Here is a 22,135-nt window from a genome sequence, read left to right as displayed (position 1 = left end):
TGTCCTGCATACATCTCCGACGCCTGAAGCCTCTTTTTATATTCCTAGTACTGTAAGCTCCACTGATATTTCAACGAATTTTTTTGCATATGCTGGAAGTTTCATACCTGATGATAGTCATTAATCTATAATTATTCAACCTAATCACCACTTATCGCGGTTACAGCTTTAATTTGGGATTTAAAGCACTCACTAGTCATTTTCGAAATATGATTGCTTTATTCCGCGAATAACTTCTTGACAACAAACATAAACGATATTGGTAGGTGTGGACTCATTAATGGGTCGCTGAAAGACGCTACGTACTAAAAATTTTAGCGGAATTAAATTTTAGGCTGATAGCGGCCCAAGGTTCCCACCAATGCAAAAGATCAGAACTGCCAAGCAGAAAATATTACATTTCTACGTTTTTAAATAGACCGGTAAAAGTGCCCCTGATAAGCTTTACTTTATGTAACTGTCATTCAGTCAACTTCTTGATTCTTTCTAAAATAAGAGCTATATTAAATTATCGAGACACCAGTGCCGCCATATATGTATTTTGATGCATCTTTTCAAGCTTTAAAGCAATCCAAGTTTTTAGGGTAGTGTGACAATTTCTAACAAACTAACTGTCGATTTCCTGTAGCCAAAAAAGTATATAGCAGCATGCGAGGAACTTATATTCGATTTTTTAAGTGACGTGTTCCGAAATTTAGTTTCAAAGATTGAGATTACGTGTATATAATTGTGTTCGCTTACTGTTAGACCAAATCATACGCGGCATAAATAAATATGCAGTTTCTTGAGACTGCTTTTGAACCCCGCGTTTAGATGACGCCCTATATTCATGTTATCTTAATGCAGAAACTAGCTAACTTCAATTGTGGATTTGTTTCCTTAGTTTTGGATTTTTTTTAGATTTAACTAATCAGATGTTATAAAGAACGATTTGTTTTCGCGTTTCTTGATGTGACTTTTGAGTAACTTTTGTAGCCTCGTAGATCAATCTCGATAAAACTTGGAGGACAAAAATGCTTATTAAAAGCGCATTTACACACGAACGACAGTCTAGAAATATGCGCGTCTTGTCTCCTTCATATTGAAAAACAATCTGGAGACCGTTCTCTGCAAACTCATCGTACTTTCGAATATGATATTTCACTGACATGTAATTACGCTATCTTTTTTTTTCTACGTTTACAGATTATCTGCAGATTTTTTATTTATTCAGGATCTCCGCCTTTAAGTTTGTAGGATAACAGGCTATCATTAGCCAGGTTAGAGCTGTATCTGTGGGTATGGCAAAAACAGCTGTTTTTACTTTGACTCTGGATAATGTCCACAAGTCGAAGAGATCAGTCATTTTTCGTCACTCAGTTACCTTTGTAATATTCTGGTAACATTGTAATCCCATTATCGTAGAACTTTTGTGGTTTTTAAGCGAAAAGCTGCGACAAGCAATTTTTGTATCCGTCTATTAAAACTAAATTAGCACCACCAAGGTAGTTCTGAACAAACAGTTCCGAAACAAACAGTAGTCCGATAGTGTAAAATCTAGACCACACGGCAAATGCATCTAAACTTTCTATTCAGGTTCTTTCAATTTTTGCCAGGTAGTCCAGGGTATATATGGTCTATTATAGTAGGACGCGATGCCCCGTTCACTAGTTCCTGTTGACAGTTCTTTGTTGTAATCTTATTTATAGGAGAGGTCTTAATCAGTCGTTTTCACGTGGCAGCAGCTTCATTTCCAGTCGTCTCAAACACATAGCATGTCTTTTTAGACAAATTGTGAAGTTTTTGATCGCTTTGATCATTTTTTTTCGCATATTATGGATCATGGATGTTTAATTCTCTGATAATATTCTGGCTACTTGCATGTTGCTCCTGCTCAACTGTTGTAATATTTTCATAAATTTTTTTCATAAGTGGTTGGCCATTATAAGGAGCATCCTTTACTTAAAATTTGCAGGACGAAAGCGGCAGAACTATCTTTAGCCAGTTTCTTTCTATTACACATAAATTTGACCATAAACAACACAGTTTTTTTTAATGGGCCTGAGCAATATGTGTGCCTTCATCGTAATAAAATTGTAAAATTATTCTATTTTACAATTTTATTACCTCATTTATCTGCAAGGCGCTCTATATTAAGTTTAAATAAAGGATATAAAAAGATTCAGCGATTCTATATTATTATTATAAATATCCAGCTTTCAAATAACACCAACGACGATCGTACGTGATTTATGTTACCTAAGATGATTTCCAAGCCATCCATAGCTAGAATAATCGCCAATACTTTTTTGACTATCCAATATTCCAAGGAGTATTTCCTTTAAAAACAATTCAACGACAATTATAGACGTTTATTTTGGGTCTTAAAGTACAAATCGTTACTGTCGTAACATAAATACATAATAAGAACCGCTATATAGTTCAATTCAGCAATAAAAAGAATATAAGTCCTTTTTTTTTTAACTCGAATGCTTATAGGATGATCTAGCATAATGAAAAGCTAGCACGGAAATATACTTATTGCAAATAACGAGTTAAGAAAAAAAACTCATCGACTATTACTGTGTACGGAGTCATAATAAATTGTTCGAGTGTGTCGCACATAATTTTAGCTAGTTCTAGAACACAGCTGTTTAAAAAATACTTTCCATTTCCAGAAAAATTTTCCACTAAAATCGAATTCTCTAGTGCGACTGGATTAAATTGGCAATTTCTAAAACATCTCTTTTTAGGATCGCCAAGAAGTTTCCGAAGCAATTGTATAACAATATACGCAAAACTTTTAAAGGCGTAACCATTGCGAAGCGTATTTTTTATTCCGAAATTTGAAAAGTACAGAAATTTTAAGAAGCACAAAAATACACTCAGCGTGTACCATATAAATTGCCAATTGAGTGAAATATAAGATAATAAATCAATGATTCATTATCAACCCTTTCAACAAGGTTAATATGAGATTAAAAAAAAACGCAATTGGAGTAAATGCTTAAATACTCAAATACCCGAGATAACAATCTTTGAGATAAACAAACAACATCTACTATTTCGCTAACAAAAACATAAAAAAATTCTCAATAATTGTAACCATTTATAGCGTTTTATCTAGATCTGGGATATGTTACTAATCAGTGAATATAATCATAATACCAGTATCAAGATTACATTTCCATATTGGTGTTGTATGGTAAGCTTGATATTCATTAGCAAATATGATCCTGAAGCTTTCATTGTGAAATATATTAATTAAACAGAGCATATTTGAAATGCAATTTACGGCACTCGACTTGTAATGGAAAGCATAAACGCTGGCAAAAATAATTAATTCGCAAAGTATATGGCTTACTGTTTGAGTAACATTGTTATCCACTAACAGTATTGCTAAAAACAAAGCCAAGCGTGTTAATTGCCTTTAATTCTAATTATTGTGAAACTTATTAAGAATGATGGTCATTAGGGTCCCACCTGTCTCCTTCAACTGAAGCGCTGCACCCATAATCAAATCGTCGTTAGTAACTACAATGCCCTTTGCCACAAACACTTTATCGTGATCAGTTCCATTCTGAGCCAATAATCTCATACTTTGCTGCCTCATATACCGACTGATCAATTGATTCACAGGAGCCGCAGTCCGGCCTTTATCCAGTTCAGTGAGAACGACGTATGGGATGTACACTACGTAGGGTAATTCTTCACTTTCAATGACTGCGCGAATGAACGGAAGGGCCCCAACAAGAATAGATGTATCAGCCACAAGAAACGTCTCTTCGGAATTCGTCTCCATGGTACAGATGCTTCTGCTCACCGAACTCTATAGCAAAGAGGAAAACACTCATCGGGTTAGATGTATGTTGTCAAATATGATGACCTATAAGACCACCCTTTATTAAACTCCAACCATGGAATAAAGATGAAGATTGCCAGCATGAATTAACCTTAATTCTATTGCGATTCAGTATTGAGTGACGCTGCAAACACGTAATCTGATTACAGATTGGAAAATCTTTTCCCCAAAAAAAAACAAGAAAACCGGCTTTCTATCGGCTCAGTTTTTAATTTACGCTGCTCCTAATTTACCGCAGAATTGTTTTGTTTGAGAAGATTTTTTTTCACACATTAAAATCTTTAAAATGAGTAAAAATCGCTAGTACTAAGTTTATGTCGGTCTTATCGTTACATGTTTGAATTCCTATTATTCAATACGTATTGTATGCCGAAGAGAGAAAACATATTGTGTGTTTATTAACACACCTACACACAGCTTAGTTAATACACGGTCCTTAATCTCGTTCAGAACAACAGTTTTGAACTTGCCCAATCCCATTGTTGTGATGCTGAGTCTTTCATGAGCGCTGGGGCTTGCTGGCTTCAGGCCATACAATGTAGCACTAACTCAAAATATTCCTGTCGAAGCTAGTCGAACAATTGTCTCCCACCCCCTTGATTATCCCTGGAGTATATCTTTGCACGGTCACACACATACACATATACAGTTACGTATTTAATAGTATTGGAACTGAATCCTTATAATAGCGAATTGTACTCTTCGACCAACTGTTTTGCAGCACCTTTTCTTTATTACTTACAAACAGACTGAAATAGTTGCCAGACTAAATAAGTGGTACTTTAGGCGGTTTCGGGTATACACAGCTGCGACAGATAAATGAAACTCAGTAGCCAAGAGATTATTGCTCGAGAACAAAGATTAAAGGAATTCCCACGAAAGGCATCCTATAGAAATTGCATACTCGCGTCAAGTCAAACTGTAATTTTAGCTTTTAAAATAGTAACTTAACAATAACGTATGGTCACTACTATTATATCTCCTAGAAAATATCTTATGCAGCGCTATATATGCTCCCTGATTTTAAAATTAAAACTCTTAGTGATCTATTTAAAATTAGAAAAATTAAGTTCCAAAAATCACAAACCTACACAAATTAACCATGGCTGGTCATGCGGATAACAAATCTCATATGGGATTAATTTATGTACGTATTAGATAGATATCTAGGCTCTGACGAGTTTAAATCAAGCTACCACTAGAAATGAATCGTATGTGCATATGACTTACGTGTACATATACGCAAAACACACTTCCGCATCTCCAAAAATGATTTGTTTGTTACAATGAGCAATGTTGACACGGTTCATGAAACAACTGCGTTCAAAGCTATAGGTTCCACTTTCCATGTCGCTTTTCATCAGTTCTTTGGAACAGCCTTTCGAAACGATGCTCGCGCCGGGATGATTGTTTATCTCATGAAGCGGCTAGTAACAGAGAGAACATTAAGTAACGTAATTTCATCTAGGATTGAAAAGTAATATTCAGATTACAGACTTGAGAAACAAGCAACACTACTAAGTCTTGGACATTTCAGGACAAATTTGATTTATTTCATTTAGATTACATTTAGATTCGTATGCAGTATCCTGCAAGTGTTCACTTCGCTAATGTGCTCTTTGTTCAGGATTCCGTGCGTTGAATGTCTTGACGAATCACTGGTGTGCCTTTAGTGAATGTTTACCAACTTTCAGCTAATGGTTAGGTGTTGATTTCGCCATAGTTATGTCTTCATCGAACAGTGTTTCGTATAGGACATGAAATATTTGTGACGCATATGTGTCAAATTGTATGCCGAGAGACTTCTAAAAAAAATTCACAAGATTTTTACCTCGCATATTTGATTTCTATCTACTAAAAAACGCAATTGAAGCTTCCGCAGTAATATGCAGTCACACGGATGTCCAGAAAATGGGCCTATATTTGGTGAGACAAACGGCGTTTTAAACGTATATATATAAGCTTGATAAAGAAATAGAGATCCATACGCAATTCATATATATTACTGTGGAACTTTATTACAATCTAACAAATGGCTCGATGACGGAAGCGTTAGTGTGAATGATAAAATTTAGCTGTAAGTTAGAATCATATTCTTTGGGAAACCCGTCTACTTATCACTGGTCGCAAAAGAAACCGATCATATCGCAATACTAACATGTGATAACGTTTCTTTGAGTTAAATTTCGCTTTGTTGATATTAAACTTGGTAGTCCTTTAAAACTTGTGTGCCTACATTCCCCGCACGCTTCTGGCCAACTGGAATAAGCCTTGCACACTACCGGTTTAAAATGCATATCCACTGCTATTGCCGAATTCGGAAAAACAATATGAGATTACGAAAAGCCGCGAAATAATTCCTTAATGACATTTTAACCTTTTTCGGAAAAACCTAAAACTGACAGCAATGGTACATTGTGACTTTCGTTCTCCTAATGGAATATGGCCAAAAGTCAATGATGGAAATATATAAAGGCTTGCCTAAGTATTATTGCTTAGCTTTGCTGTTACGATTTTCGTTTAGCTTATGCCAGATTTGCTTATACATACAATAAAATAAAATATAACAAAATAAAATGAAAATATAAAGATATTTGCGAAAGTAGTCTTTATACAAAATACCAAAGCAGTAAGAAAATCAGCTATCATCTCCGTAGCTTAGCGGTGTCTTATTTTATTTAGGAAGTTAATATATTGAAAGAAATAACCTTTAAAACGATTAGCAGCAAAATAATATAGCCTACAAAGAAAAATTGGAGGCAGACATCAGTGCCGTGGCTTATGTCAGGCTTTTAGATGACAAAAAGAACATCTCAAAGCAGCTTTTAAAAGAAACCACACTGCTTCCGCAGCCTTTCACATATGCTCGTTCTTTTGGTACAGCACAGCTATAGTTCATCAGTCATAACGCTAAGGCTAGTATACAACAAGTGGAAACAGTTGTCCGTGCTAGCCTACGTTCAAAGTTGATAGATTAACTGCTACATTAAAGATCACTGCTAGGACTAATCGGTATGCGATACGAACGCGGATCACTACATTCCAACTGAAAATAGACAGGAACAGCAATAACCGAATATCCAATAAACTTCGCTTGGATTTCTATTTCTTCAGTTACGAATCAGTTAGGCCATAATACAAGCAAATGACAGCGCTTGCAAAAGACGTTGATTTATGCGTTTCGAACAACGGGTACAAGAATCAGTTAACTTAAGGGTTAATGCCCTCAAGACTCAGCAAGAGACCACGATATGATAGTAAGGTGTGCTGCAACTGTTATAAAGTTAGTTACAGCAGGGCCGAATCTTTCCTACGTACGGCTGTAACAGGTACTTAACGTGGGTTGTTCACAAGTGGCGCTGGAACTTCTCCCAGGATTTTTAAGCTCAGCAGTACGCTCACCAAGTTGGGACCTTTCTCCACTAGCAGGCGCCACCTAGCGAAGTATGACACTTTGTGGATATACCGCAGTGACGTAAGCAGCAAGAAGGCAGCAGGGCAGCGCCATTACAACGTATTTGATAGTCTCTTGAAAGCTCCCGCTGCGGATGACGCAGGACATCTATCTCGAGCATGGCCGCGTAAGGTAAACATCTAGGAAGTTATCTCAGGTGATGTCGACAACAATGAGATAGACACCGAGCGATAAATCAACTAACGCGAATCACGGCTAACACACACGAGAACGGATTTGATAATTTGCTATTTTGCATAAAAAAACTGGTTCGATAAGCTCGAGTCTAACGAATAGAGTTGACTCAGATCCATAAGTGAAGGTGAGGTTATTGTCGATGTAGACTTACCGACAGAAGTACGGAAACACAGACTGGGTTACTGTTGTTCACTTATTGTTATTATTATTATTACTCATGTGTTCGCTTCGACAATAAGCAAACTCGGCAAGACTCTAACGCCTCAGTTTGACGTCAAAAAAGTAGCTGGAAGCAGACCAGAAGTTTGTCACGTCAGATGGATGTTATCAGCCGACGGTCATATAATGGGGCTCGAGACCAGCAACGTTTTAAGCGGTGTCGATCTTAATCAAAGAGAGCGTTTAAAAAGACGTGGCTTTTGCAATTCTTAGCAATTATATTACTGCAAACGACGATTACAACAAAGTCAACCAACAGCAAGATGATCCCAATCACACAGTTAGCAAGTCCAACTTTTTTTTCCAGAGAATACATTTTTTTACTACTACATATACAGAATAGGTTTTGCTTAGCTAAGCATTCAGCCGAACTTGCGGCTGGAGAACTCGATTCATAGACGTGGGTGAAGTTGATAAAGAAGGCTTTTAGATCTAGCTGGACTTTTCTGACGTTTCGTAGAGAAACCCTCATGCCACTCCGTTCACTACTGTGTACAAAAGTAGGACTCGCTTCCATCGACGAGCGTAAAAGGATTTTTGGTGAGCCAAAGCAAGTTCTATCAAAAAAGCCCCAGTGCTTGTACATAGCTACCAAACGGGTACCACTGCACATCGATGCTAGAATAGTAGGGTAATACGCATTGTTATTGCATTACACAGAAGGGGTATTATTTGGAAGCTCGTTTATGCTATAAGTAGAGAGTTTACCTTTGCCGAGGCTAAATATCATTCTATTAAATATGAAACCAAATGAAAATAGCTCGTTTTCATACACCCAAATAATGACACGTTACATAGGCTGTAATAAACGGTTACGATGCCTATATGTGGAGGCATAAACTTCGCATTTTAACTAGCTCGCTGCGTTTCCTGTTGATACATGAACCAGTTTGTTCTTCTAGCTATCATAGAGATATGCATCACATTAAACCAAATCTCCAACTTTAGGTGTTAAGCCACCATATAACTTAAGCCCTTGCTATATCCGGTTATCATCTGCTGCAATAAAATTTCGCTTACTAAATGGTTCTCTAGACTAATATGCCGCAACTAAAAAAACCCTTTTCAGTAAATTCTGGTTTTACCGAAGCGGTGGGCAAGGCTGACTGGAAATAGTAGACATCCCATATTTTTATGAATGCTTCTGGAAATGTTGTGGCTTGTCTAAACCAAACGAAAAGTTAAAAAAGACTTTTTAGCTATAGAGTGATCAAGCATTTTTTGGATAACTTTCTCAAATATAGTAATATATTAAAACTACGGATAACTTACTAATAGTAAGGGTCCTTATTTCAATGCAATTCATTTCGTGCGGGCGGTTTCGCTTTCGTATCGATCTACAATGACACAGTTGAGGCGGTCCAATTAGAAAAATAAACAATGTCATTGGCTTACTTCCTCACGATTTGTTTAAATAGTTGAATTAAACTAAAACTGTAATCTTTATAACAGTTATGTAATGGTTCTATATACTGCCACTTACCCCTACTTGAATACGAGTTTGATAGAGATAATCAGATGGTTGTTGTGAATATTGAATAACGTAAGATTACCTATTATGTATTTCTTTCAGAGAATGCACCGGTTTCATTTGCTCTACTTACATCATTGGGCGTGCTCCGGACAGCGTGCTGGCTTCCTATTGACGTGGAACTTCTAGAATATAATGTAGATACAATTCTCAGCGGAGGTCAGGTATCTTGCATCGATGATTGTATGCACTTTGCATTTATATACTGCGTGACAATCGTTAACACACGAAGGTCTACATAAATTTTTATGTCGGCATACCTATAATGATTGTTATTTTGATTGCTCTTTGGACTTATTAGACATTGCTAACCGAATCGAAAAGACTGGTGTTAAGAGCCCTAGATAGAATGGTAACCTCCCCTGCCGGACAGAACTTCCTTCCAAATATCTAAGGTTCTTACACACAGTTTACATTTTGCTGCATTGGTCTGCTTGAAGTTGTGGAGAATTTTGACTTCGAAGTTATGCTTCCTCGAAAATCGAGATCTCTTTAGTTGTGCGATACTCATATTCTATTTCCGCGGCGTGGAGAGACGGCTAGGAACAGGACGGTTTACGGTAAGTTCAAGACAAAAGTACATTTAAATTTTTCTTAGATAACTTGTCGCAAAGGATGGAGAATCCACAAATTTGGTGCCATTTCTATTAGCTTATCGTATAAAAGCTTAATTCTGATTCAGATAAACACCTTCTGGTCTCATGGCTATAGCCCGTACACCATCCATCAAATCCGTCGTGTTGCGCTGGCTTAGCGAAGGGATGCCCTACGACAATCTTCGGTTAACTACCGAAGAGCTCTCGACACAAGCCTTTCTCGGGAATGTTACAAATAAAATTTGTTTTTTATCCCTTCCGTAATCATGCTCTTAAAATAATTCCTTACTAACCTCACATAATTTTCCTTCCAGAGTTTGCTTTTGGGTCATCTGATTCTCACGTGCGCCGTCGAATGGAGCATGATGAGTCTTCTTTCATTTTGGTTGCCCGACTATTTACCTAGTGTTGTGCCTTCAGGACCGTACGTATTTGCGATACTACTGCTGCAGTTACGTGGCCTGCGATCATATTTAGTTCATAACGTACAGTAAAAATGTAATATCATGGCTATCGCCTACCGATATTTAGTTGTTTAGCCTTATTTATAAAGCGATTTTAACTTTATATTAGTTTGAATAACAACGGCTGCAGTGAGTACAGCATGAATAGTTGTGAATAATTTTACCAACTATAATAAGTTATTAATGCCTGCCTTAATGTTTGATAACACGAAGTTTTCTGATGGAGATTTTTCTCCTTATCTAGCAGTAGTCCAGCTGTTCGCATTTGAACTGATGTCGAAATGGAGTTCGTAGAGAACAGTGCTAATTGGGCGAGTGTTTTTTTTTTTACTCTTGAGGGAACTCTACCTTTGTAATCTCAGGGGATTCGGTCAATGTGAATAACTCTAGCGCAAGATCCTCCTTCCAATGTCCTCTATGAAATACGTTTATATTAATGTAATTTTATAAAATAAGTCGTCTCATTAAATAACGTTTATATCGTCGTCGTATGACTTCAGCGCCTTCTCAGTTTAAACAGTGGCGATTTTGTACTTGTGTATACAAAGTACATACATGAAGTCGCCATTCTTTAGAGCGAGAAGACGCAGGGTATACACAACGATGACAAATAGGAGTGCGAAAGTATCGACATCGTTAGAGGCCCAGCGAGGGCACGCATTCGAGAGGGTGATTGCTGGATTACTTCTAGGGCGGGACCTAACCTGTTGCGACGCTCAGAAGGTGGCTTTCGTGTTCTTGGTCCCCCATTCTCTACTCTTGAGCTGGAATAGGCTGGACCAACAGCTAACCGATCTTCGAGTCGTTTCGACAGGTTTAATGGGCTGTGAGCCTCCTCGCTGCCATCAAATTGTGAACAACTATGTCGTTGGTCGGAGACTAACAATATATCGGCTAATACCTGGGGCTTTTACATTCTAACAGGCTTTGAGCTAGCATCTGTTTATCGCTTACATTGTTGGCCGTGAAAATTATTATGTACAATTTTACCGAGCTTTTACAGGCAAATTTATCCGCTATGAACAATTATAAAAAATTTGCTCCTATTCGCGGTGTTTATGTAGTTGAAAGAGTACGTATGATTTATGAATGAATTTATGATGAAGGCAAGCTTGCGCCTTTTTATACTTGTGGTTCACTCAGTAAATAAATTAAATTTATTTCACTTCGTCCAAGGTATTATTAAAACCTCTCATGTACGGAACTAGACCCTTCTAACCCTAATAGTTATAAAACAGGTTGAGCGGCGACAATCACCCGGTCCTAATTATATATAACGACTTGTTTATTATATTTATGTCATGTAAAATCGATACTTTATTTAGAATAACCGAAATGTGATTATTATAGGAGGCTTCTCTCTTGATCCATATAATACCAGAAGTGTCATAATTACTTTTCTTTAAAGTATTGGTATATGTAATATTTAAATTGTACATTGTTATGGCCGTGTTTCCCTACGCGAAGTTTTTTCGCAGTTTACCCTCTTTTGCAGTGGTTTATCGCAGAATTTCCCCCAGTGTCAAGATCTTCATCACAGCATCCGACCGCGGCAGCTTCCTCAGATTCTCCACTGGTTACCCCACTTCTGGTGATCACAATTGTTGCGATCGACCTTGTGTTCGCTCCCCCGAGGGCCTATTTCGCCGTCGGATGCGCGATGTTCGCAGGGGCACTTTTTAGGGAAAACTTCCTATGTCTAAGAAGGTAACCTTGAACTGTCACTTAAATGTATACATATGTTTACTACGGTTTTATTTTCATTGCGGTAAATGCTAAATTGCCTAGTAAATCGATGCTTTAGCGAGTGTTTGGTACGCGGTGATCTAAAAAAGTGTTTTTTAATGAAGAAGCACTCCTTCGGTAGATAGAGATGCGCGTATCATGGATGCAAGCATCAGGTACGATAACTGCTAATATTCTATCTACTCTGAGAGCAACTATCATGTATAAATTATAATCCCAATGTTAGTATTGGTATTATTGACATATAACATCCCTTTGGCATTTTAGTTTAATTCGTTTGCCGCGACGCCTGTTCCCATGGCGGCCATGTGAAGTATCCACGAGAAAAGTTGGTGCCACTTTAGAAGTACAGCGCACCATGCATGCAGAGTTCCTAGACCAACAGATGATTTACAATTCGGCAATTTTCGCCCAGCAGCATCATATTAGACAGGGGCTGGCAAGCGGCGCCACTCAGCGAAACATAATCATGCCACCTGAAGAACTGGTGAGTTTTAAAAATTAATCAGCTGACGCTGTACACTAGTCAAAAATATAATTATAGAGTATATATCTCTGGAGGTCGTATGACTGTTGATGCATGAAGTGCATACGCGATGAGTAGGTAAACTTTATGGTCATTTTATTATCCAGGTAACTCAATTGACGGAAATGGGCTTCGCTCGGGAGAATGCAGTAGAAGCGCTGCAGACAACAAACAACAACCTTCAAATGGCGACGAACATACTTCTCAGTCAATAATTGTTAAAATTTGTAATTATTGTTCGTGTAGTGTTAGAAGCTTGTTTTATGAAACGGGAATACTGCTCATAAAACCGAATTTTTTCGTTTTACTTGCAAATGTTGTCAAAAATAATATTACAGTAAACGTGCTAAATTTGCTGATTAATTGCAGCATTCTATGCTGCGTGCTATAGAGACACAATTTGAACTAAGTGAAGATGTCGTGAAGCAAGCAGAGGTTTAAGGCAGTATGGGACGTTATAGTTTTGTAAGTAGCAGGCCTACTTTGTTTAAATTTATTTGTAGAAATATTTAGGTTTGTCCATTTATGGGTCCTCCTTTATAAGTTGAATTTATGGCATATTCAAGCGCAATGTAATATATATAGTACATGTTATTTATAGAAAGATGTGAAGAGTATGGCATTAACATGTTGGCTAAATATGATAAAAAAAAATAAATGAATTCTAAACGTCGTATATAGATGTTTTTCCTATCGATAAAGTATAATTTAGTGCTCCAGTAGCGAAGGATTTTCGTCACCTTGAAATGCTTGAACCAACAGGTTCTGGCTTTCGCAGTGAGAGATCCACCCACTTCAGCCGATCTGTGCACTTCATACCAAGTAAGAGACCAAGCAAAAGCTAGATAAAAAGGTAGATAAGAGGCAAACTTGCATGGATAGAATGACGTAAGATATAATAGAGTGGCAAAAAGACAAGGCGACAAAAAAAGAAAAAAGGTTGTAGGAGAAATAATATAAAAACGTATATAAATATAAGTATATATAGCATGGTCTACTTGGTACCGGAATTGCGTCACTATGAGTTCTTATCTAATTTATACCAAAAGATATCTAATTGTATCTTACAAAAACGGATATTTTGTACATTTTACAAATGTCCCTTTTTGGGGGGTCAAATTTATTCGTATAACCACTATTTATCGCTATTGCATCTCCAATTCAGGGTTTAAACCGACCAATAGTCATACTTAAAACAGTCTTTTTTTTGGAAAACTTCACTATGAGAATATTACATTTCTCAACTTATGATTAGCCGAAGTAGTATTCGCAACGCACACCGAAATGGTCACTTGCATTGTCTATTTCAAGTTATTCTATAGATAAGACAACATTTTAATGCTTCACCTGCTCACTGTTCTGTGCATGTCAAATACCCAAGCTATAATGTCTGCTGTTTTGTACGCTATGTTAACATCATCGTCATCAGATCGAAGCACGCACTTATGCTACAATTGTAACAATGTAATGGCTTGTCGACGAACTTGGGGGTGCGATGAAGACGCTACTAGTTAATATAAGCAAAGAACAAAACATTTAAATGGTTATGCAAAGAAGTATCGCCAGCGCATAGATTTGAACCAGCTGTGCAGGAGCGCTAACCAGGGCAATCGAGTCACAAATGGGAAGCCAGAATAAGCACTTATTGCAATAAATGACAGAATTCATTCGTACTCACTCATCAAATAGTAGCACCGAGTTAGATAAAATAAAATGACCTTATGAAAACTGAGCACTTGGAGAATTACTTCTCATATGCTCTCTTTCCTGTCAAGCGAAGGTTATGCATAACGTCTGAATTAAATATTACTAAAGTAATTGCAGAGCCCATTAAGCGTCATGAAAAAACCTAGTATTAGCGTAAAAAGACCGAAAGAGATGACATCAGATTCAGAGTTATGAAAAACAATAAAATTGGTAGCATAAACCTCGAACAGTTAATGAGCCGTTAGCTTGTGAAAGGCTTAGGAAGAAATGTATGGCTATAAGTCTTGAAAATCGAACATCTGAAACAATGCCAAACACGTTCATTGATGGTATTAGATCTACCAGCTATAGCTTGCATTTCTATGACAGATTAACATGCTGTTTTTAAATAGTTGTCAGAGCATTAAACGAGACAAAAACGTTTTTAGAAGACTATTCTTTGTGCTTAGTACTTTAAAAAATCCTCATAAAAATTACTAAGAACCAAAGCGGATTAAGTGATGCTTCTACGAATTAAAGACGATTCGGGTAAATAATGGTGACAGTTTTGTGGGGACGCACGTTAGGTGGTTTTCATTTACAGGGTGATTTCTAATGTAATGCAACTTTTTTTAGTGTTTCTGTCCTACGCTGATCTTCATTAACACTATACACACATGCAGACACTGGTACGAAAACGCATCACCCATCTAAATGCTGGTCATCTGTGCACTTCTGTTTTGCAAACGTTCACTCCACCGCAGCCTATTTTTTCATACCCACTCATTTTTCGCATAGATCCTTTGAAGCGGACGTTCTACACGGGCTGCCGTTTCTGAAAAAAATATGCTAAACCTATTCGTAGAAAATAAGCTAAGATTACTTATTTTCTGTGGTCACGAAAAGCACTTCAATTTTCTGCCCAATTGCTTGCGCCGCCATTCCTTTGGTTGCAGCAAGCCATGGTTGGATCTTTTGGCAGCTGCCACCGATAAGCAAGCATTACACAATTTGTGTGACAGTAAATTCAAGTAGTCTACGTTTTGTTTCTACCCTACGCATTTTTTATCATCGCAAGCATAGGCGTGCATATTCATTACTTCGATTTCCTTTAACTTCGAAATGTTTTGTTTTAAATGATGTTTTAGGATTTCTATTTTTGTAGCGTTTCTTTTATTTCGCACCTGTTATCAATTATAATTTTTCAGTATAAACAAATATTTTCGACAATTTTTCTAAACAAACATTTATTTTTCATTTACTTCAAAGTGCACTAAGCGCGAAGCCTTGACCTGTGCTAAGCTTTTTTCAAGCGATTTTATTGTCTAAGTATAAGAATAAAAGACTCAACGGTTTTCTAGTCCTCATATGAATATCTGTATTATTTAGAGCTGGCTACAAGGAAAAAATTCTTTTAATAGAAAAATATTCCCGAATTATGGATTTACTCTGTGTTTGAAAAAATAAAATTATATTTTAAGAATGTGTGTATACTCAACAGTTTTTAATTTTATTATCGGTACGTCCGATCGGAGAGGCTAGTCAATGAAAGTATGGTAGCGCATGACGCCGCGTGGTGTCTCACACATTGCCTAGTAGAGAAATATGCAGACCCTGATAAATGAAAATCTATCATTTCGCGTATGATGTAAAACCTATATACTGAAAAACGTGTAACCATATGTCAGTTCATTTAACAATTTTAGAAACTAACAAAACAAAAGCTATATTATGGAATTTTACAAGGAAACTTCAAAAAATAGAAAAAGGAGTCAAGCTAAAACCCAATATGCTTATTCACTTTTTTAGTCATCAGCGAAACCCTTTAAAAAATAAACAACAAGACCTAGATTTTAAGCCAACTCAAGTAAATTTCAAAATTGAATATTTTCAGAACTTGGTATTTGCGACCGATCCTAATCCTGCTACAAAGCTATGATGAGCTACATCGGGTATTTGCAAATAACCAGCCAAGCTAGAAATGTTCCGAGTTCTCTAGGTTTACTTGTTTGTGTTCCTTGTATAAATTACTCGTTTATCGGTGTGTTGGAATATTTCGCCATTATTCTAATGTAAGATACGGTAGCTAATCTACTCACAATATGTAAATATGAAATAATAAAACGCAAATTCACCACTGAGCGTCATAGTTCCGTCATAGCGTTTATTTATTGACTCGAGCTTGCTTTACCAACGGATTCATTTTTTAATAACGCTTAGCGACGATAACCTTCTGGCTGAGGCCCGACACCAACAACGCGTAAACCATTGGACGGGTTTATGTCGAGTGCCTTAAGCATTTCACTTGTATCCAAGTCGATTTCAATCGTGTCTTGCTCAAGACACGATATTTCAGGAACGTAGTTGTCACGACGTTCCATCTCTTCTTCTTGCAATTTAATAGATATGCCGCGCACAGGGGCGCGCTCCAGGCGCTTCATCAGATGTGTCACATAACTGCGGAAAACACGAATGGAACACAATGGAACGCAAATTACATTCTGAAGGTTTTGCAACAGCTCCAATTTTTAACACAACTATAACACAAAATAGTCTGTTTTAAATTGATATTTGACGTTCTGACGTGCAACTTCAAAGCAAAACCAATTCCCATTAGGCCCATACATGCATGACATACTACAGCAATGATTCTTAAATAATTGTTAATCTAGGTTTTTAGAGCAAGTCGTCATAGGAAAAAATCACGCTTAATGATTACTTCGCCAGCCGAATTGGCGATTGTCGCCTCAAATTGTAACTTCGTTTTACTTGCTGATACACGCTTCTGTATATTGTCGAACAGAGAATAATGTTCTGAATAGTGAATGCGATGCTGCACTTTTATAGATCCTAATCGTTGACTGCAAGGAATTGTGTTGTCATAATTTTTGCGTGAAGTTAATAGGATTTTGCCAACAAAAGCCGCAAGATGTTGCTACTGAGAACTGTCAACAATCCTCTAATCATATATTCTCACAAGCAAATGTATTAACTGGATACACTTAAGCCGGTTGCTCCGCATAATACATTAAGTTCGTCCAAATCCATTGAGGCAGCTTAACTCAACCTACCCGGCAATCTTATTGCGGAGTGGCTTTGAAGGAATAGAGGCGATTTCTTCACAAACACGCTTGTTTGTATGGAACTCCAACGTTAACTTCGTGTAGTGCCAATTTATCATGACACGAGCCGTCTTCTTTACTGTCTTGGTCCGCACACGACCCATTGCTTGCACTGGTATTGCGAAACGTGACAAAAATGGCTCTAATTCCTGAATTTTCACATAAAACAACCCAAAACGTGGCTTTCCTGACTCCGACAAAGCGGAAAAAGACCTTTCGAAACCGGAACCAGTTGGTTGTTTGTTGTTCAGGAGCAGACAATGTCGACATTTTCGAAATTCTTCTACGCACAACGTTGAATAATAAATTGCAGTAATCTACATATATAATTCTAAGTTTATATATATATATATAAATTTCGAACGACACTGAATAAGTAAACCTATTTATTGAAATATTTTTTAATTATTTGAAGCATAGGTAGGAAATTTTTCGAAAAACGACTGCAAAGGCGGGCGTGTTTAAATGCCCTCTGTTAATTTTTCACACTTGTATGTTACGTAAGTTAAATCACTTATGTCACCGCTTTAAAATTATACTGTTACAAAAAAGATGATAGAGAATTGCAGTAAGTCACCCACAAGCATCCTTAGGCCTTGATTTTATATATGTATGGACTGCTGTTAATGACCATGAAAATGCCGTTAACACTACATTTAAGCAGCGCACCATGCCTCCAGCTGGTTATAAATTTGTATTGTTTATATTATACGCCATATTGTATTAGACTGCGTATCGAACAGGTGGCTCCAAGCATAAAATAACGTGTCAATGTCCGTATTCGAACTTTTAGTACAATGTATATCTAAATTTACTTGGCAAACACATTGTTAGCTGCACTATAACGAAGACGGTGATGTTTTGATTACGGTGGTTTCTCGCTTATAACTTTACAGTATACGTTCAATGATTCTTGCTTGTAAGGGTGTGCCCCGTTTTACTAATATTGAGCCACCGGTCAAAAATGTTTGGTCTAATATTCATCATCCTGTGCAAAGATCGTATGAAATTTGAGCACTGGAAACTTATCTAAAGATGAACCGGAACTTTTTATTCCAATACTCAATTGGCTGAGGTAGAGCATTTGGAGTTATTTTATATGTTCTTACATATAGTTTATGTCGAAGTTCTGTGTGAATCAACTATATCTAAGGTTTTTGTGATCTCTAAAAGCTATCGCGTTAACTGATCGTATAACTGATGAGTTTGGTGCAACTTCCGGGAAAGACGACGAAAAATATTCCTGGATGTCATGTCCCTGTGAAACAACTTGAGTAATATCAAATATTTGCGCGTCCGGCTTAACAGCGATATTCTGTATGAATAGCAGTGGCACAAGTCGTTTACAAATTGTAAACATCTGTCAGAGATGAAGCATGCCCAATATGGTCAAAACTGTGTAGCAGAGTCACTGGGAAGGCATTCTTAGTAGTGGTCATAGACGATAGTATACGTTAGTTGGAACGAAGCAGGCGCTTGAGATCGTATCAGGAAAAAATAATCTGATGGCGATTGTAAAAATTATGCCTATAGTTTAATGCGTTGTTTGACCTTCGATGATTGTTTTTTTCTTTCTTTTTGTGTACAAAGGGGACTAAGGTGCTAAGATCTTACGCCATTAAGGGATGATAAGTCGCTTTTGACAGACTGTTAAAAAACGCTGGGATATATTTGGAGCTGTAACTTCATTAGGTTACAGGATCTAAATGTGCTATCCTCAGGCAAACCTGTTGATCAGTGGTATATCAATACGTTCCCCATTTCATTATGCATCATTTCTTATATATATACGTCCATTTCCTGGTTACTAATAATTAATTCGACTATATTTATATAATAAGGTGGTTAAGTGATTTTTTTTCTTACTTTAGCCTCCTATTGCCCTAGTCCTTATTGCCAATTGGAGCAACTCTTCCAGTTTCCTACCTTTCAACCCAGTTTTTGTGGCTTCTAGCGAGAATTTTTAAATACTTTGAAGATTTAAGCATGCTAACATCAAATATTTATGGTGAATTTGGATCTAATCTTTGAAATGTAGAGTAAGAGCCTCTGCTACACAAAACAATCTGTGTTTACTCGAAATTTTCGTCACGCGACCTTAACGATTTCTGTGGATGGAGTAATGTACAAACGTTCGATTTTTTTCAGAGCAAGATAAAATTCAGTAAACGAAGCATTGTCAGTGAGATAATTAAGCGCTGATACTCATTTTATAGTATACAACTCTGACAATTATGTAACTGGTAGGGAATACTGTTTTATTTTGGAAATACGCGCATTTTGAGAAATGTCTAGTTTTACTTTCAGCATTTATTTCGATCAGTTCATCAATTTTAATTACTATTAACATGACAGATAATTAAAAAAAATGTAATTTATCGCTCTAATTTTTTTACTTTGAAAAATGTAACGCAAAATTTTATAATATAGCTGAAGACCTAAAAGTATTAGTGTAAATCTAAGAGTTTGCCGTTTCATTTGATACTACCTAATCGCGCTGGCATAATGCTGAAACAAGGCTTACTTTTAGAAGATACTAATGTAACAATTGGTACCTTAGTGGATCCAAGAAACAATTAATATTTTGAATAGGTCGATATAACAACATTTTGCTTGTTGATAACAAAAAGAGTGCCTAAATCAGTGACCGTCAACCGTAAAATATGCTTGATATAGACCATAGACAAGCGATACTTTTTCTTGGAGAGTCAGATAATTTCTGCGTATTTCTGTTTCTAATTAATATTCGAATAGGGCTCAGGCTACGAGGCCAAGTAATAGTATTGCTTCTTCGACTATGGACCGTGGGGGTCACTTGATTAGACGGGTGGGGGGAAGTAACACATTCTTAACGGAGATCTTTGTAGTGAAGAACCAATATAACAGTTACAGACGGGTCTATTTCGCGTGCGCTTCAGCTGATGTAAATGAAAGCGAGAAGCTAGAGAATAACCGAATAAAGTATTTCTATGTTAAAGCATTTGTGTGACTGTTGCAAATTTTATGGTGCAAAGTTGAGAATGATACGGAGAGCGTGACCTTGCACACGAAGCGAAAAAAATTGCCTCTACTAGGTACTTAGGGTCACGAGCTGCGAAAGGGTGGGTTGCTTTGTCACTACGACTGTCTGGCCTAGACAGGTTTTTTGAATAAAAAGGCGAAAAGTTTTGTTTACAGAACTTCCTCAACTTCTCGAAATTTCTTTTATCTGGAAGCCGTTCCATTAAAATAGTTTTCATTTTTAAGTATTCGATGTTTGCAAAACATGTAGATCTTTTTTCGTGTGAATCAAACATGGGTTATGGCTAAAAGTCGTCAGATAGAGAAATTTAATGATATCAGCAGATATATTATGAAAAAAGCGTAATTTTCAAATTTTTGTAAAGTATTCGATTGGGTTAAGGGATGATTCTACAGCTGAAGCTTCGATCAGTATGTTTCTAGCATCGTTGGCATTTGATAGGTATAAGATAAAAAAGCAAAACGTCAGCGTTAGGCAAGTATTTTGAGGCCTCGAACCATGATGGAATATTTCTTAAAAAGGTTGACTTTTAAGTTGTAAGATTAAACAGGACAAATGAGGATCTTCATTATTTATGTATATTACTAGCAATTATTTTTAATTAGCTGAACTGAAATCGAGATAACCAGAAGGAGCAAGTTCTCCCGTACATAATACTTTCTCAATCGAGGCAGTACTTCTCGCGTAGTCACACATTTCCTGAGTTGATACCTGTCTACCTATTAAAAGCTTTGCAACTAGTTAAAAATTCAGTTCAGGAGCTATAACTGCGTGATTTTTTCTCTTCCCTCCAGTGAAAGTCACGTTTATTTCAGCTTAAGTCTGCAATATCTAAAAAAATCAATAGCCTAAACAGGGATATAGTCACAGCTATTAAAAAGTATCGTCGTAAATTGTGATCATTATATGATAGTAGAGTTTACACGTATGAATTATATAAAAAATACAGACTATAACTTATTATACAATCTTGAGACGTCTCACAGCTTACAATCCTATTCATTACGTAGACTTACTTGCAGCTCATTCGAAGCCAACCCTTCCAATTTTAGATCTCTTTTATATATATATATTAGATACCAACAATTAGGACAAATCCATTAATTTATTCCAAATACCCGATCTATTGCATCATATCCATTTATATAAAAATACTTGCAACACTTTGATATCCGGTCTTTTTAGCTCAGTGTGTTTTTCTATCTACTTATCGTATGATACCGTAAATGACAATATTGCATTGACTTTTTTGTGGATCTGCGCGGGACATACAGGCGGTTAACGAAGTTTTTCCCACTCTAATGAAAAAAGTTCGTTTCCTGCCATAGAGTGCAATGAGGCTAATATGGTTGGTCACAAACCCAGAGCAGCAAGCTCTTCCATGCTTAAGAACAATACCGCACCAATAAAGCGGCCACGCGCGTTGTCGGTGCTAATACGTTACTAAAATTTTGTTACGTGATCAACATGTGTTGCATAACAAACTATATCTAAACTGTGTTGTGGAAACAGCTACTGGGTTATAGCTATTAGTAAGTAGCTATCCCACGTTGCCTTTATTATAAATGCGTGTGGCTTTTTATTGCTACGCAAGTAAAATAAAATTCGTTTGATAGTGAAACAAAGCCCACGGGTTGTTCTTTTCAGCTATGGGCTTCGCTCTCTGGAAGCTTAAGGCGAAGCTATGTCTGTCTATCACTTTCATTAATTCTTTATTCTATGAACCCTTT

At 36.8% G+C, this 22,135-nt stretch overlaps 3 protein-coding genes across 14 annotated transcripts in view; 1 reads left to right on the top strand and 2 right to left on the bottom strand.

Moving 5' to 3' along the window:
• LOC111249290 (uncharacterized) overlaps window positions 1–7,406 on the bottom strand; it is a 13,573-nt gene extending 6,167 nt beyond the window's left edge. For 5 of the 10 annotated variants that reach the window (XM_086978060.1, XM_022802965.2, XM_022802973.2 and 2 more), the window contains exons 1-2: window positions 5,072–5,371; window positions 3,463–3,808 (exon numbers count right to left, since the gene is read on the bottom strand). In XM_086978060.1, coding sequence (XP_086834186.1) covers window positions 3,463–3,781 — 319 coding nt within the window. In that variant the 5' untranslated portion in view covers window positions 3,782–3,808; window positions 5,072–5,371. Of the gene's footprint in view, window positions 1–3,462; window positions 3,809–4,248; window positions 4,521–4,928; window positions 5,044–5,071; window positions 5,372–7,159 lie in introns of those variants that run through there. The other 5 variants (XM_022802943.2, XM_086978058.1, XM_086978059.1 and 2 more) reach the window with 5 other exon arrangements.
• On the top strand, window positions 5,557–13,251 carry LOC111249312 (ubiquitin-associated domain-containing protein 2-like). 3 transcript variants are annotated; one of them, XM_022803031.2, is made up of 7 exons: window positions 5,557–5,767; window positions 9,286–9,380; window positions 9,684–9,803; window positions 10,154–10,263; window positions 11,771–12,010; window positions 12,317–12,536; window positions 12,683–13,251. In XM_022803031.2, exons 1-7 carry the CDS (start codon window positions 5,728–5,730, stop codon window positions 12,788–12,790), a joined length of 933 nt encoding a protein of 310 aa, XP_022658766.1. In that variant the 5' UTR covers window positions 5,557–5,727; the 3' UTR covers window positions 12,791–13,251. The 3 variants fall into 3 exon arrangements, with proteins under 3 accessions (XP_022658766.1, XP_022658757.1, XP_086834195.1); XM_022803022.2 differs by having other exon boundaries at window positions 5,559–5,767; window positions 9,286–9,407; XM_086978069.1 differs by lacking the exon at window positions 5,557–5,767 and adding an exon at window positions 8,168–8,252 and having other exon boundaries at window positions 9,286–9,407.
• A 3,140-nt stretch (window positions 13,252–16,391) lies between these two features.
• RpS17 (ribosomal protein S17) lies at window positions 16,392–17,610 on the bottom strand. Its single transcript, XM_022787627.2, has 2 exons — window positions 17,333–17,610; window positions 16,392–16,718 (listed from the first exon to the last, which is right to left on the bottom strand). The coding sequence occupies exons 1-2, from the start codon at window positions 17,485–17,487 to the stop codon at window positions 16,478–16,480; spliced, it is 396 nt and encodes a 131-aa protein (XP_022643362.1). The 5' UTR covers window positions 17,488–17,610; the 3' UTR covers window positions 16,392–16,477.
• Between the last annotated feature and the right edge of the window lie 4,525 nt (window positions 17,611–22,135).

Source organism: Varroa destructor, unplaced genomic scaffold, assembly GCF_002443255.2.
Source record: "Varroa destructor unplaced genomic scaffold, Vdes_3.0 BEIS01000001.1, whole genome shotgun sequence".
NCBI lineage: Eukaryota > Metazoa > Arthropoda > Arachnida > Mesostigmata > Varroidae > Varroa > Varroa destructor.
This window is presented reverse-complemented; position numbering and strand designations above follow the sequence as displayed.

Bases quoted from the DNA above. Each gene is read 5' to 3' on its own strand.
- LOC111249312 (XM_086978069.1), top strand. From the start codon at position 8,183: ATGCCACTCCGTTCACTACTGTGTACAAAAGTAGGACTCGCTTCCATC. The intron at 10,264-11,770 runs GTACGTATTTGC...CCCTACGCGAAG, and splicing joins AGTGTTGTGCCTTCAGGACC to TTTTTTCGCAGTTTACCCTC. The intron at 12,537-12,682 runs GTGAGTTTTAAA...TTTATTATCCAG, and splicing joins TCATGCCACCTGAAGAACTG to GTAACTCAATTGACGGAAAT.
- RpS17 (XM_022787627.2), bottom strand. From the start codon at position 17,487: ATGGGTCGTGTGCGGACCAAGACAGTAAAGAAGACGGCTCGTGTCATG. The intron at 16,719-17,332 runs GTAGGTTGAGTT...TGTTTTCCGCAG, and splicing joins CTCCGCAATAAGATTGCCGG to TTATGTGACACATCTGATGA.